Source organism: Nothoprocta perdicaria, unplaced genomic scaffold (genome assembly GCF_003342845.1).
Source record: "Nothoprocta perdicaria isolate Ctin4 unplaced genomic scaffold, notPer1 scaffold_16, whole genome shotgun sequence".
Taxonomy (NCBI): domain Eukaryota; kingdom Metazoa; phylum Chordata; class Aves; order Tinamiformes; family Tinamidae; genus Nothoprocta; species Nothoprocta perdicaria.
In genome coordinates this window covers 6,000,703-6,014,018 of record NW_020454760.1, presented here as the reverse complement: position 1 = coordinate 6,014,018, position 13,316 = coordinate 6,000,703, and the positions used below count along the sequence as shown (strand labels likewise).

The window sequence follows — 13,316 nt, the reverse complement described above, 5'->3', positions numbered from 1 at the left end:
AAATTTCATAATACTTTTATAATACTTTTCTTTTTAATAAAAAAACAGAATCAAGACTTGAAGGGTGGCTTTCAATACCAAACAAAGGAAATATAAAGCGCTATGGCTGGAAGAGACAGGTACAAGTGGATTTTTTTTCTTTCCTCCCCTGGAACAGTTCTGTAGGCATATGGTGATGACAGTGCTAGCTTTGGTGCTTGCATTTAAGAAATGATGATGAAATTTAACAATTTGCAGTAAATGTAGCTTCTTCAGGGAAAGAATTTATCTGATCTTCCCCAGGGTTGCCCACGACGGGCTCCCCAGTTTTGGTGAAGTGTTACAAGCAGTTACCCTGTCTGTAAGTCAAATTCCTTCAGCATGTGAGAAGTATTGTTCAAAGTACAAACAGGGGCATCTTCCATCCAGTGAATCCCACTGATACAATATCCTCAAACAGTTGAGGCTCAAAGCAGTGAGATGGTAGTGAGGGGCCGTGGTGACTTGGTGCCTCTTCCACGGGCCGGACTGCATAGGCTGCGTCGGAAGCATTGCCGCCCGGCACTCGGCCTCTGCGGGTGCTTCCGTGCCCACTTCTGCTGCACTTCCAGCTTTCAGGATAGTGGAGAGGCACAGCCCCAAATAGAGCATGCCCAGATGGATTTAAATTAGTCGGAAAGCAAAATTGTGTTAGCAGAGTGATTTGACTGATGTCTGAGTTCAGCCTTCAGGTGCTGCATTTCCGAGGTGGACGTCAGTAGTGCTGGTGGTTTTGCTCTGTGCCCGGAGTCATTTTGCTTGTGCCAGAAAGATGCGTGTGGAAAAGACTCACCTGAGAAGAAAGGCTTAAGTTATAGCTAAAACACAGACCAAGCTCACATCAGAATCAGTCAGCCATAGGTTTATCTAGAACCTGCCTTGTGTCCCTAATGGAGATGATAAAAAAAAAAAAAATCTATTTCATACACATTTCATACCAGCGTAGAACCAGAACTTGTCCCGGAATAACTTTTTGCACAGTCACAACAGGAGTGACACTGACACTGTTGTAAGCCTCACGGGTACCTCTCTCGCGAGGCGGGAGCCCCTGCGGTGGCCGGCGCGGCCGCATTCCCGCTGCCGGGACGCGGCGGCAGCTCCTGCCGCGCATCCAAACGCTGCTCCATGTGGCTGCCCAGGCAGCCCCGAGGGCGGATTGGGGGGTCAGGCTCCAAGCCCCTGTGCGATGGGTGGGTTCAGCCTGCTCTTGAAGGAGCAGTAAGTGTCATTTCCTTGGATTGCCAGTATTGGCACTGCGCAGAAGCCCCTCCCGGTGTCTGCCAGTGGCTGCAGCTCTGTATTCCCTATCTTCTCTTCCCCTTCCTTGGGCTTGTAGTTCGCCTGCATCAGGAGCTGAGCACAGAACAGTCTGGCTTCTGTAATTCCTCTAATACCTCCTACCCTTTAATACTTTGCTTCCAAAACAAAGGACCTTAGCTCTGGTTTGAAGCAGGATATTGGACTGGCAGCTCCCAGGGAAGAGAAACAAGCAGCAAATTCTGTGGGCTTGAGCTCACCGGGAAGTTTAGGTTGGGGGAGTTGGAGCTTAGCTGGCCCATGGGCTGTGGTGCTGAACAGCTTTTCTTTTTCTCATATGAACACAAGCCCATGGGCAGCTCCTGTGTAAGCAGTGCTGCATTGGGCAGCTCTGCTTTGTTTTTGATCTTTGATCTTCTTTGTTCCCTGTTTGGGAAATCTCTTGAAAATGGGGCACGTGCTCCAGTGTCTGGCTCTGCCGGGCACAGTGCCTTTCCAGGAGCCCTTTGCACATTCCCCGGAGTTCCATGGATTTTGGACTACTCCACTTTTTCAGTGGCCTGGGATAGATGTTATTATGCAGATTTTTGAGCAAGGTTTTTAAAACACTTAGGCAGGAAGACGTTATTGGCACAGCACTTTATGTTTCTGTTCTTTGACATCTTTACCATTCTGAAAAGTACTGTGTGGTTGGACACGTACAGTGACTCATGGACATGTACATGGACTCATGGAAGGGGAATGACCGTCTGTTCCCTCCTCTTCTGCAGACCCTTCCTCTACTGTCTAAGTGCATTCCTTGGAATTCCATATTCCAACCATATATTCCATATGCCTTTGGAACATATACATTCTTTCTTACTGCTAGTCTGTTTATCTCCAGTCTGTTGCACAGAAAGGATAGGAAATAGTTAGCTGGAGCTGGGAAAATGTCTTTGAGGCAACCAGTTGTTTGGCACCAAGTCCTAGCAGGTCTTGGGAGTCTCTGGGCTGCAGGAGAGGTTTATGGCCTAACCGGCACGTGAGGGATTCCGCACTCCGGGAGTCACTCAGTGGTGCAGGGATTTCATAGCAACATCCAAGCAGCATCTGAGCTTGGCGAGTTCCCTGTGCAGACAGACGGGCTTCAAGAGTCCGGGCAAGCGGTGCGGGCGCTGCCGTGACCATAAGCTCCATAAGGAGCTTTCATCACTGGGGCTGTAGCATTATACAGATGTCAGTAGTGTGGCTGTGTGGATGATAATTTAAAAATCTCCTGCTACTGCGTAAAAAAACAAACAAAAATTTATTCAGACTTTTTATGTGCATGTGGGAGAAGTGTGCGATAAATGTTGCTCTTAAAATGCAATTTTAACTTGTTTTTACCCTTTCTTTTCCCAGTATGTTGTGGTGAGCAGTAAAAAGATACTGTTTTATAATGATGAAAAGGACAAGGACCAGTCTAATCCATCCATGGTACTAGACATAGAGTAAGTAAAGCTACTGTTAGTTTGAAATGCAAATCAAGATAAGAGCACTGTGTGTAAAATTAATGATAAATTAAAAAAAAAAAAATTAATTTTTTATTCCATGATCTGGAAACATGGAATAAAATTTCCACAACTATTTTTCAATTTGCTTTAGTATTTTGGATGCAGGAATTACGCTCTTTTTGTTTCTTTGTCCTACTGTTGCTGAAAGCAAGAGGAAAACCAAAACCCAAAATAGTGTGGCCCTGTGCTGCTCACCAGTGTGAATTTATGGAAGTGGAGAGTCTTGTTATCATGGAGAAAGATGGGACACAGTGGTGCATGTGTGTTACACTTCATCCTTTTATGTCTGTGTTCCCTCTTATCTGTGCTGGCTAGTTGTACATGTAGGTGAGAAGCCATGGTTCTCTGCCCAGCACCGCTGCCTTAATGACTGGTTTTCCCAGCTGCTTTAGCAGAGAGCTTGTGGAGTCTCCTTCTCTGGAGATCTTCCAAACCTACCTGGATGCAGCCCTGTGCCCTGGGTGTCCTTGCATGTGCAGGAAGGTTGGACTAGCTGATCTCTAGAGGTGCCTTCCAACCTCAGCCACTCAGTGATTCCCTGAGAGAGCCATCCTGATGCTTTCGGAACAAGACCTTGCAGACACGGGGCACAATGGGAAGTGAGGGGCAGGTTCCCTGGCTGTAGATCTCCTCACCTCGCCCCGGGCTTGCCTTTTTCCTCGGGCTGCCTGAGCAGGGATCAGGGCTGAGCAAGCTCAAAGTGGCTCCAACTTTTCCAGGTGGTAGCTGCTCATTTAGAGTGGAAAAAATGAATGAAGTGCAATCCCTGCACAGCGGTTATATAGGAGGAAAAATGCATCAAATATCACTGACTGCTATTGCTGTTCTAGGACTGAGTGTGTGTTTGAACAGCTGACCAGTATTATGGATCCTAATACAGAAATAACTTAAAGTTTTAAAATGAATGAATATGCCTGTCAGTGACTGACAAATACAGTGCTCAACCTCAGGAAGTGCCTAAGCTGCCAATAACTGTTAAGCAGGAAAAGAATCATTTTCTTTTTGAGCTGTTTTTTATACTCTTTCTTTAAACATCTCTTTAAGGTAACTGTTGAAAAGAGCTATATGGACTATATGGACTTAACGCTCTTGATCACATATAGGATGTTTTTTGCTCACATTTTAATACAATCTCCAACAGCACGTGCCCCAGATTGCATTTTGTGGCCCTCTTGCGTTGACTGATCATGAGTTTATAAGTTCATTTAGTAAAACAAATATGCTGAATATCCTTCATAGATTTACTCCATCCAGGGTTGTCAATATGCTTTTATTTTGGCAATATTCCACTAGGCTTCCCAGTGTTTTGAAGAATAATTTGAGAGTCTTTTTCACAAGTATGTCTGCTATGATGGATCTTCAACCCATTATAAGTTTGTCCACTTTACATGCTATGACATGTTTTAGTCTTAGTTGGATAGACAAGATCTATATGGTTTATAAATTCACTTAATAAAAGTGAATTCCTAAAACCATATTGTAGCCTTGAAGTATATGAGATTTCTTGCATGAACAGACTTTATTTATATGAATTTCAAGGCAATTTTGAAACTATTTTTTAAGACCTTACACAGCCTTGGAGTGTTCTCTGAATCTTGTTTCTTTCAATTCTAGTAAACTGTTCCACGTGCGGCCTGTAACTCAAGGAGATGTATATAGGGCAGAAACTGAAGAAATTCCCAAGATATTCCAGGTAAAAAGAAATGAAATATTTCTGTCTAGCTCTCTTTGCCAAGCCAAATGGCTTAATGGAAAATGTGTGGAAATACGTGGTGATTTGGCAGTAACATGGTAGTATTCTTTTTCAGATTCTCTATGCTAACGAGGGAGAATGCAGGAAGGATTTGGAAGTAGAATCAGTACAGCCAGCAGAGAAGACAAATTTTCTAAATCACAAAGGCCATGAATTTATTCCAACGTTATACCACTTTCCAGCCAACTGCGAGGCCTGTGCCAAGCCCCTCTGGCATGTCTTCAAGCCCCCTCCTGCCCTGGAGTGTCGAAGGTGCCACGTGAAGTGCCATAGAGACCACTTGGACAAAAAAGAGGAATTAATTGCACCATGCAAAGGTACACTCCGCACATGTTTTTGCATCCTGAAGTCTCTGCATTTTTATCCAGATTTGCTGAACCATGAGATGCAAGTAAAAGCTCTGAGTTTAAAAGTGTTCTAGTCTTTACATCTATAATCTTAGATTTCAAGGGGGCAGTTAAAAGAAGAGACCATGAAGATGGGTTATGAGGTGGCTATGGGGAGGCCTTTGGTGTTGTAATTGGTGCAGTTCTGCTGCAGACCCTGAGAGCACAAGAGCCTCATAGGGTTGTGCCCAGACACTCAGCAGCTTCTCTTGGCTCCTTCAAAGTGGAATATTTGAGGTGGATACTCTGGAATTCAGTCATAAAACAATCACACAACTTTGCAGTTTTTTAAGATTGAAATTAGTGTGAGCTTCCTTGACTCTGGCACCAAGGTTAGAGAAATGAGAATCTTTATAGAGAGAGATTTATGTAGTTTCTTCTTATATCTGCAATTTCCTGTATATGTTGTGTTCCAAAAATACCATTCCAATATAGATGTCTATATTAATACCAGTGTTCTTTCCAGTGGCACAGTTACCCTTTAATAATTCTTAATCTGATGATTTGTCCTAGTTTTCATTGAATCATCTTCCTTCTTTTACTTTCAGTGAGTTATGATGTGACTTCAGCAAGGGATATGCTGTTATTGGCATCCTGTCAGGACGAACAGAAGAAATGGGTGACTCATTTAGTAAAGAAGATCCCTAAGACACCACCATCTACTTTTGTTCGTGCTTCTCCTAGAACTATGTCTACAAGATCCTCCGCAAATCAGTCATTCCGAAAAGCTGTTAAAAATACTTCTGGAAAGAACAGGTGAGAAATAAACTGCAAAAGCTTTTGAGCTTAACTCAAAAATCTTTTGTATAAATCCTATTTAATAGGATTTTGTGTAGTAATTCCCTAGTCAGAACTGCTGACTTGATGATCTAAATCTTTGCTTGGATCATAAGAGATGGGGAAACAGTTGCTGTAGATTGACCTGTTCTTTGGATCTGGGAAGGCAGAGAAAAGATGGCAGAGGAGTAATCCACCGTTTAAGGGGAAAAGACTGGCTGTGACTGGGCTGTTGGAGGGAGTTGGTTGAGGTTTTGGCTGTTGAGGGACGAGGCCCAGCAGGTTTCAGCAATGGCATTTAGCTGCAGGGATGATCCACACAGAGCCATCCACAGATTCATTTAGCTGCAGGGATGATCCACACAGAGCCATCCACAGATTCATTTAGCTGCAGGGATGATCCACACAGAGCCATCCACAGATTGACCCACAGGGCTTCTGTAATCAAGAAGTATCCTGCAAACGGGGACAAAATGAGAAATTTGACTCAGGATCAGTGACACATCAGTGACTCTGGATTTTTTTTTTTTTGCCTGAGACCACTGAGAATCTTCTTGTGATTTGCAGTCCGTTCTAATTCCATTTCTTTTGCAATCAATGGCAACTTAAACCTTAATGCCTGTTTTTCTCCTTGTTTACTCATTTCCTGCCATCTCCCATCCCATCAGTGGTTTCAGTGAAGCTGTTGATGAGCCCATGCATTAAGCAGAGCCAGATTTTAATATCCCTGTTTTAACGCTAGGTTATTACTGGTTTACCCCTAACCCGGACAGTTTCTGTGTGCAGTTTGTCTCTTGCTTTCACTCCAAACAACTGAGGGGCAGGCAGGCCGAGCTAGAAACGAGTGTCTCAGCAGGGACACTGTCGGCTTCCTGGGTGGCAGGGCTAGCAAAACAACGAAGTGCAAACTTTGGCCTGCTAGATACGCCCTGTTTTCCTCCTGCCACCAGCTAGTGCCAAGGAGAGATACAGCCTGTCCTCCTGTGGCAGATGGGTTGCCCTTCTGCCTGCCCCACAAGTGCCGTGGAAGAGTACTCACAAAATCACAGACTGGTTGAGGTTGGAAGGGACCTCTAGAGATCATCCAGTCCAACCTCCCTGCTCCAGCAGGGACACCCAGAGCACGGGGCACAGGGCGGCATCCAGGCGGGTTTGGAAGATCTCCAGAGAAGGAGACTCCAGAGCCTCCCTGGGCAGCCTGTGCCAGGGCTCTGTCATTCTCACAGGAAAGAAGTTCCTCCTCACCTGGAGATGGAACTTCCTGTGTTTCAATTTGTCCCCATTATCTCTTGTCCTGTCACTGGCCACCACTGAGAAGAGCTTGGCACCATCCTCTTCACCTTCTCCCCTCAAGTACCTCTACATGTTGATCAGATCCCCTCTCAACCTTCTCCAGGCTAAACACACATAACACACATGGGTTTTTTTTTTTTTTTTTTACTCCTTTAAGGGCCTCCTAATTAGTGAGTTTGTGTGCAATTTTCAGGGTAAATTTTACTATGAAATACCTGCTTTTAAGTTGTGTTCTATTACCATGTTTGAGACAGATTTGTAAGAGAGTGTAAGGAATGCTGACAGTGAAAGGAAAGTGCATTTTTATTTTTGTTGTGGAATATATCCAAGGCTTCTCTTAAAGACTGAAATAGGGATGGAAGGAATTATTTTAATAGACCCTCTGTGCACATCTCTAAGCTGCATTAATTGGATCCATGTAGAACAGCACTTAGAAGATCAGCATCCTAACAGCAGAGTTGAAAAAGGCTTCCCAGTTATTGAGCATATTGCTTCTTCTCTCTGCCCTGGCAAACCTTGTCCACAGGGAAGTCACTTTTTAAAGGCAGTGCATAGTTACTTACTTCACATTTAGGTTTTTAGGGTGTAATCTAATCTATCTATCTTCTCCTAAAAGGTTGCTTGAACTTCATTCTGAGTGTGAGTCCATTTGTGCTTGGTCCTGGAATAAGCGACTTAGTTTTTTAAAGCTCAGTGCAGGGCTTATCTCTGATTTCTTTTGGGCGAGGTGGGGATCTTCAGGCAAGCTATGCTGCAGTTACTGTTAACGTACCCCCCGATAGGCTGGGGAGGAAAATCTGTCAAACAGGCATACTAAAAAAAAAAATGCATCTTAATCCAAAAAAATGCATCTTATTTCAAAGCTTATTTTGTTATTCTGTGTGGTGTCAAAGGCGTAGTGCACCTTTCTGCATCTTTTGTCAGCTCTTGCTTGGCAGATTACCTTGTTAAACTGATTTTATTTGCCAGTCCAGCAGTGAATTAATGCAGGAAGGCTTTCTCTGAGGGAGGAAAAAGAAAGAAAAAGAAACAGCCTTTTTCTTCTAGAGGGTTAAAAATGATTCATGGGATGTCAGCCTGTGCCCTGATATCACTGCGTGTTGCCTTTCGTACGCCCAAGAAGGAAGTTTGGGTTTATAGTAGCGAAGTTCACCGGGCTTTTGAAGAAACCCTTGAAGAGTAGATGATTAAACAAATGAAGCAGCTGTTTTGTACAAAACATGTAACGGGTGACGGCGCAGCAGCCCATCTGAGCTGGTCGCCTGCTGCCCCTGTGAGGGGGAGGCTTTTCTCCTGCCTCCTGCAGGGCTCTCCCAGCTCCTGGGCAGGCGGTGGCCCCGCTCCAGAGGCGGTGGCTCCGTGAGCCCCTGCTCCTGAGGATGGAAGCAGCCCGTGGAGGAGCGCAGTGTTGCTGAGGCTGAGGAGAACTCATGGGAGCGCCCTTGGGAGAGCTAATAGGAGCACCCTCACGGGAGGCAAGGGCAGGACAGAAGGAAGAGCAGGGGAGGATCAGGGGGACCTTTTCCTTACAGGCAGCAGTGAGTTGTTGTTGCACCACCAGCCCTCAGCTCAAGGGCCCTGCGTGCTTTCCGTACCCTCTCTACCTCAGCATTCAGAGGAAGAGGTGCTGGGATGATCCTTATGGAATACACACGTTCAGCTTCCCCCAAGTTTTAGCAGGCGTGCGCTAGCCGTACGGAGCTGATCTTTCCATTCATTTTCCATGAATTCTCTGTGTTCCCCTTTGTTGCAGCTAACCACCTGCACGGCGCTCAGCGGAACCTCACGGGATGCGGTCGGAAAACCAGGGCTTCTTTAACCACACAGCGCAGTGCGGACGGGCTGCTGTTCCTTCCAACGTAACTCTCACAGGCTTCAGGGTTCAGATTGCTCTTACTGTCTCCTCCTTGCTTTGGCACAGAAGCACGCTGAGGGTGTTTAATTGCGGGTTTGCCTAAAGGTAGATTAGATTCATAATTACTGTGTAATGCAAGTTAAAGCAGATACAGCTTAGCTAGGTGTATGAAAAGGTGCTGCCTTTTTGGATTAAAAAAAATAAACACAAGAAAAAAACACACACACAAAAAGCCTGTCAATCATGATGAAATGCAGCCAACTCTCTTCGGATCAATGAAAGACAATGACTGTTCACCCTGTGAAAGGGATATTTATGTCCAAATGACCATACGAAACCGCATAGAGGAGGAAGGTTTCTCAACGAGAAGGACTGCAATTGCTTTCAAGACCCAAAGTTTTGTTCTTGAAGACTGCAGAACTAGCTTAAAAATGAAGCCTTATCACTTGAACTTCAGTGCCTTCACTGCAGAGTTCTTAGCAGCCTTAATGCTAATCACCCACTATGGAATGGATCAAAGTGTTAAATATTTTGTGTTATGCTTTACGAAACACTGATTCAGCGAGTTTGTAAAGGGGGGACAATAAGTAATTGCATTTAATCTATGCATTTTTGCCAAGCCATACTGAATTATTTTATTCTTAGAGGCATTAGAAACTAACAGTAAAAAGAACCGAGTTTGGAAGCATATTTTGGGGTACATCATTTCTGTAACTGTATAATGTATTGCCTTACAGTTTTAAGTGGTAACATACATTAAGTTAACAAACATTTAAGAAATGTATGCACTGTTTGAAATGTAAATTATTCTAGAACACTTTACTGGGTTTTTACATTGTCATTTTAGTGCCTTGAGATAACTGTATTATTGCCATGTCAATAAATGTAGAATTCTAAAACTAAACAAAGGAAACCTCTAAAAAACGATTGCATATCAGTGGGTTTTATGGAATTTAATTGGTTGAAGTATTGTAGATGCTAGATACATTTTCTAAATTAAATACTATCTCTGAATGAGAATTCCTCTTACAAAGAAAGACTGGTCCAGTTCATAAGGCGAGAGATGTGTAGGCAATGCAAACAAAACCACCTAACACCAAACTCCAGGTAATTCAGGAATTTTCAGGAAACGCTGTCAGACTCTTGCTTTGTAGCGGGAATACATTCATGGTATGGGCAGTATGGTTTTATTTTATTTTATTTCTTAACCAGATACCTCCTCAGTAATTTATAATGGCTTTGCAGTTGTGTATTAAATAAGAAGCACTGGAAAACTGATTCGTCCTTAGGACGACTTGCATGTTTCAAGTGGTATTGAAAGCCGCACTGATGGATATGTAATAATAAACATATCTGTTATTAATATGGTAATGACTCTGTGCTCATTTAATGAGAAATAAAGTAATTTATGGAAGGACCCTTTTGAAAATGACTGGCATGGTGTTTTCTCCTGACTGCCGTTTTTACTTCCCTGTATTGTCCAGATGTTGCAAGAGGCTCGGGTGCAAGGCCACATTTCCACTTTGCATCACGTGTTACTGGGTACATGAGCAGCCCCCAGAACTCCTACTGATTCAGTTCTTAACCAACAAACAGAGCCTTATCTCGTTATTTCAGGTTTTGTGATTGGAAAAAAAAACATGAAGAAGAGTGTTAGGAATAGACAGTGACTATTCGGAAGAGGGAAGAACTATGGGGGAAAAAAAAAAAGAATTTGCTTCACAGACTGCGAAAGAAGCTATGGAAATGAGAGTATGATGCTGAAATTCTGCATTTGTTTTTAAATGCTTGGGGAAAAAAAAGTAGATGTAATGAAGTATAAAAGTATATTGACTTTGTGTGGGGTAAGTTGCAACTGCAATACTATAATAATAAAGTCTAGACATGAAAATTACAGTTTGTGTTCTGATAAACAGATGTGAGCATTGTTTACTGTAAGCAAGATGTCTATCTATAGGAGTAGCTACACTTTTTTTTTCAAATGTTTTAAAAGGTAATTCCTGCAATCTCAACTGTGCAGGCAGATTTTTGCGGTAAAATAAAACAGATTTTTCTTAAAACTTTAGCAAACCATCAGACTGGCCATGTGGAAAGAAGACACTTTCCCTGCTGTGTTCACTACAGCTCCGCCTCTTCACGTTCTTATCTCCCTCTGCCTCACCGTGACCCTTGTGATTAATCTCCTACACGCTTATTTTGCCTACCCACAGCTAATACAGGGCCAGGAGATGGGTCTGTGAGCTAGGAAGAGCTGCCATAAACCAGCCTGATTTCTTTCATTTTGGTGAAGTGATGGAGAAACCAAGAAATCAAATTTTTTCTGCCTAACAGTGCCCATTTTTGGTCAATTTGTTTCTACCTTGTTTCCATTTCCGATTACTGTAGGAGTTAGGAGAATGATCATAAAACTCATCTTACAAACTCCTAATTTTTGTGGAACCATGAGGGATACTGGCTCCCTTTTTCCTTGGCTGCTTTCCTTGTGTTGACATTCCTTTTTCCTACGCTTGTTTTCCATTTCCTTTCATCAGTTTACAAGTGCTCGCTAGGGCAGGGCGTTGCTGTAGGACTGCTGCCTTTCTGGTGCCACGCGGCCTTAAAAGATACTGGAAAGAAAGGGCAGAGGGACTCCAGTCTAAGAGAATTACAGATGTGTTTCTGCGGTCCCAACTACTTTCTTGTGTTGTACTTCAGCGTGTAAAGGAGAATAGGAAGATAGAGAGGAGGCCAAGGTAGTCTAGGCGAGGGGAATACATCAGCAGAAACATTTACTGTTTCTGAATGGAAATAATTATTTGGCCTGAATAAGTTTGGTATTATTCGAATAAATCTTAGAGATTGGCCCGATTCTTAGATTTTGCACCTCTCTTCTTTCTTTTCTTTGGTAAAAAGAGAGTTTTGTATTCATGTTAATGAGAACAATATCAAAGCTATCTAGACAGGAGTGTAGATAGGAATGGTTATGCTATGGTTTTGCTTCTTTTTTCTTCTCCTTCCCTCAAAAGCACGTTTTTAGTGATCCAAAACCCCCAAAAGGGCACATACAGCAGTGGAGTGGGAAATGCTGGGTGTGCTTCTTGGAACAGTTCTTGGTTTGCCTCTTTATTCGTCAGCCTGCCACACCACTTCGTATAGCATGTAATATTAGAAATGAGACCTTGTTTACCTTGTATTTTTCATGTTGTTCTTACTATGACATAAATTCCTATTTATACCCCATGCCGCACTGCTTCTATACGGCAGTTTGTGCAAGGGGCAAGGAAACAAGCATCTGAATATTGACCCTCAACATATGGCAAAAGATGTTATGGGAGAAAACAACCCAAATGAGCTCCAAGGAAAGAGAGAAGCAGTGGTTCTCCATCTTGGGGAGGTTGCCAAGCCTTTTCCTACGGAGAGAAACTCCCCATTTTTCTCCTCCAGCGCAGCACCCTCTAGTGCCTCCGGAGTCCGGAGCCAAGTGCTCTGTAACAGCCTGAGACGGGCCCCGACTCTCCACAGATTATACAGGGGAGAACGTATTTGATTCAGCTTCAGTCTAAATTAATAAATTTCCCTTCTGTGTTTACGACCTGCTGCTATTAGACTTGCCTTTCCCCTTTCCCATCCCAATAACATTTTCTGTTGACAATTTTATCCCTTCTTTTGCATTTTCCTACAATCAAAATACTGTTTCATCCAGAGCATTTTTTTTCCATGTTTGTGTACTCGTGGCTTTCCAATAAACCAACAGAATGCCTTTAAATAACATCTCAGCTTTTTGACACTTCACCCTTTAAATTCACGTTCCCAGTCTGTTGTGCCAACCACTGCTTCCAACGTTGTGAAACCGGCCCTTTTGAGACTTCCAACAGCCGCGCTGCTGTTGGCTCTGGGCTCTGTTTGCACAAAGTAAGTTTAATCAGATCGGCTACCTAGGCAACTGCTAGTTTTAGGCCAGCGATGCAGCAGCGAGCATACTTGTGCGGAGAGAAGGGCCATGCTCAGCCACGCGTTCCCGCGCCCAGCCCAGGAACCGCTGGTGTCTGTGGCCGCGCTGCCCACACGCTGCTCTCGGCGGCCTCGGGTGCCGCTTTTCCTCCTGCGTCACGAGCGGCCGGGGCCTCGCCGGGGGAGCGGAAGGAACCACAGAGCCCCCAAACCGGCGCGGCCGTTACGGCTCCCGCGGCCGTTACGGCCGTTGCGCGGGGCGGGGCGGGCGCGAGGCGCCTCCCCGCCCTTCCGGCGCTGCGCGCGCAGCGCCCGCCCTTTCCGGCGAGCGGGCCGCGCTTGCAGCGTCATCCTCCGGGGCCGGTTTGAATGAGAGCCCGAGGGCGGGGGCGCCGCCGCCGAGGAGCCGCCATCGCCCGCCCGCCCCGCCGCCATGCCGCTCTTCTCAGGTGAGGCGGCGCGGCCGTTAGCGCGGCCGTTAGCGCGGCCGCCTCCTCAGGCACGCGCCTCCCGCC

At 44.6% G+C, this 13,316-nt stretch overlaps 2 protein-coding genes across 2 annotated transcripts in view; both read left to right on the top strand.

The window, feature by feature from the left end:
* ROCK1 (Rho associated coiled-coil containing protein kinase 1) overlaps positions 1–5,706 on the top strand; it is a 67,750-nt gene extending 62,044 nt beyond the window's left edge. Inside the window, exons 28-32 of the mRNA XM_026035506.1 lie at positions 49–119; positions 2,656–2,744; positions 4,422–4,500; positions 4,616–4,877; positions 5,495–5,706. Of these exons, the coding sequence (XP_025891291.1) occupies positions 49–119; positions 2,656–2,744; positions 4,422–4,500; positions 4,616–4,877; positions 5,495–5,706 (713 nt within the window). The remainder of the gene's footprint in view (positions 1–48; positions 120–2,655; positions 2,745–4,421; positions 4,501–4,615; positions 4,878–5,494) is intronic.
* Positions 5,707–13,232: 7,526 nt separating this feature from the next.
* Positions 13,233–13,316, top strand: part of USP14 (ubiquitin specific peptidase 14) — a 19,114-nt gene continuing 19,030 nt past the window's right edge. Inside the window, exon 1 of the mRNA XM_026035371.1 lies at positions 13,233–13,250. Coding sequence (XP_025891156.1) covers positions 13,235–13,250 — 16 coding nt within the window. The 5' untranslated portion in view covers positions 13,233–13,234. The remainder of the gene's footprint in view (positions 13,251–13,316) is intronic.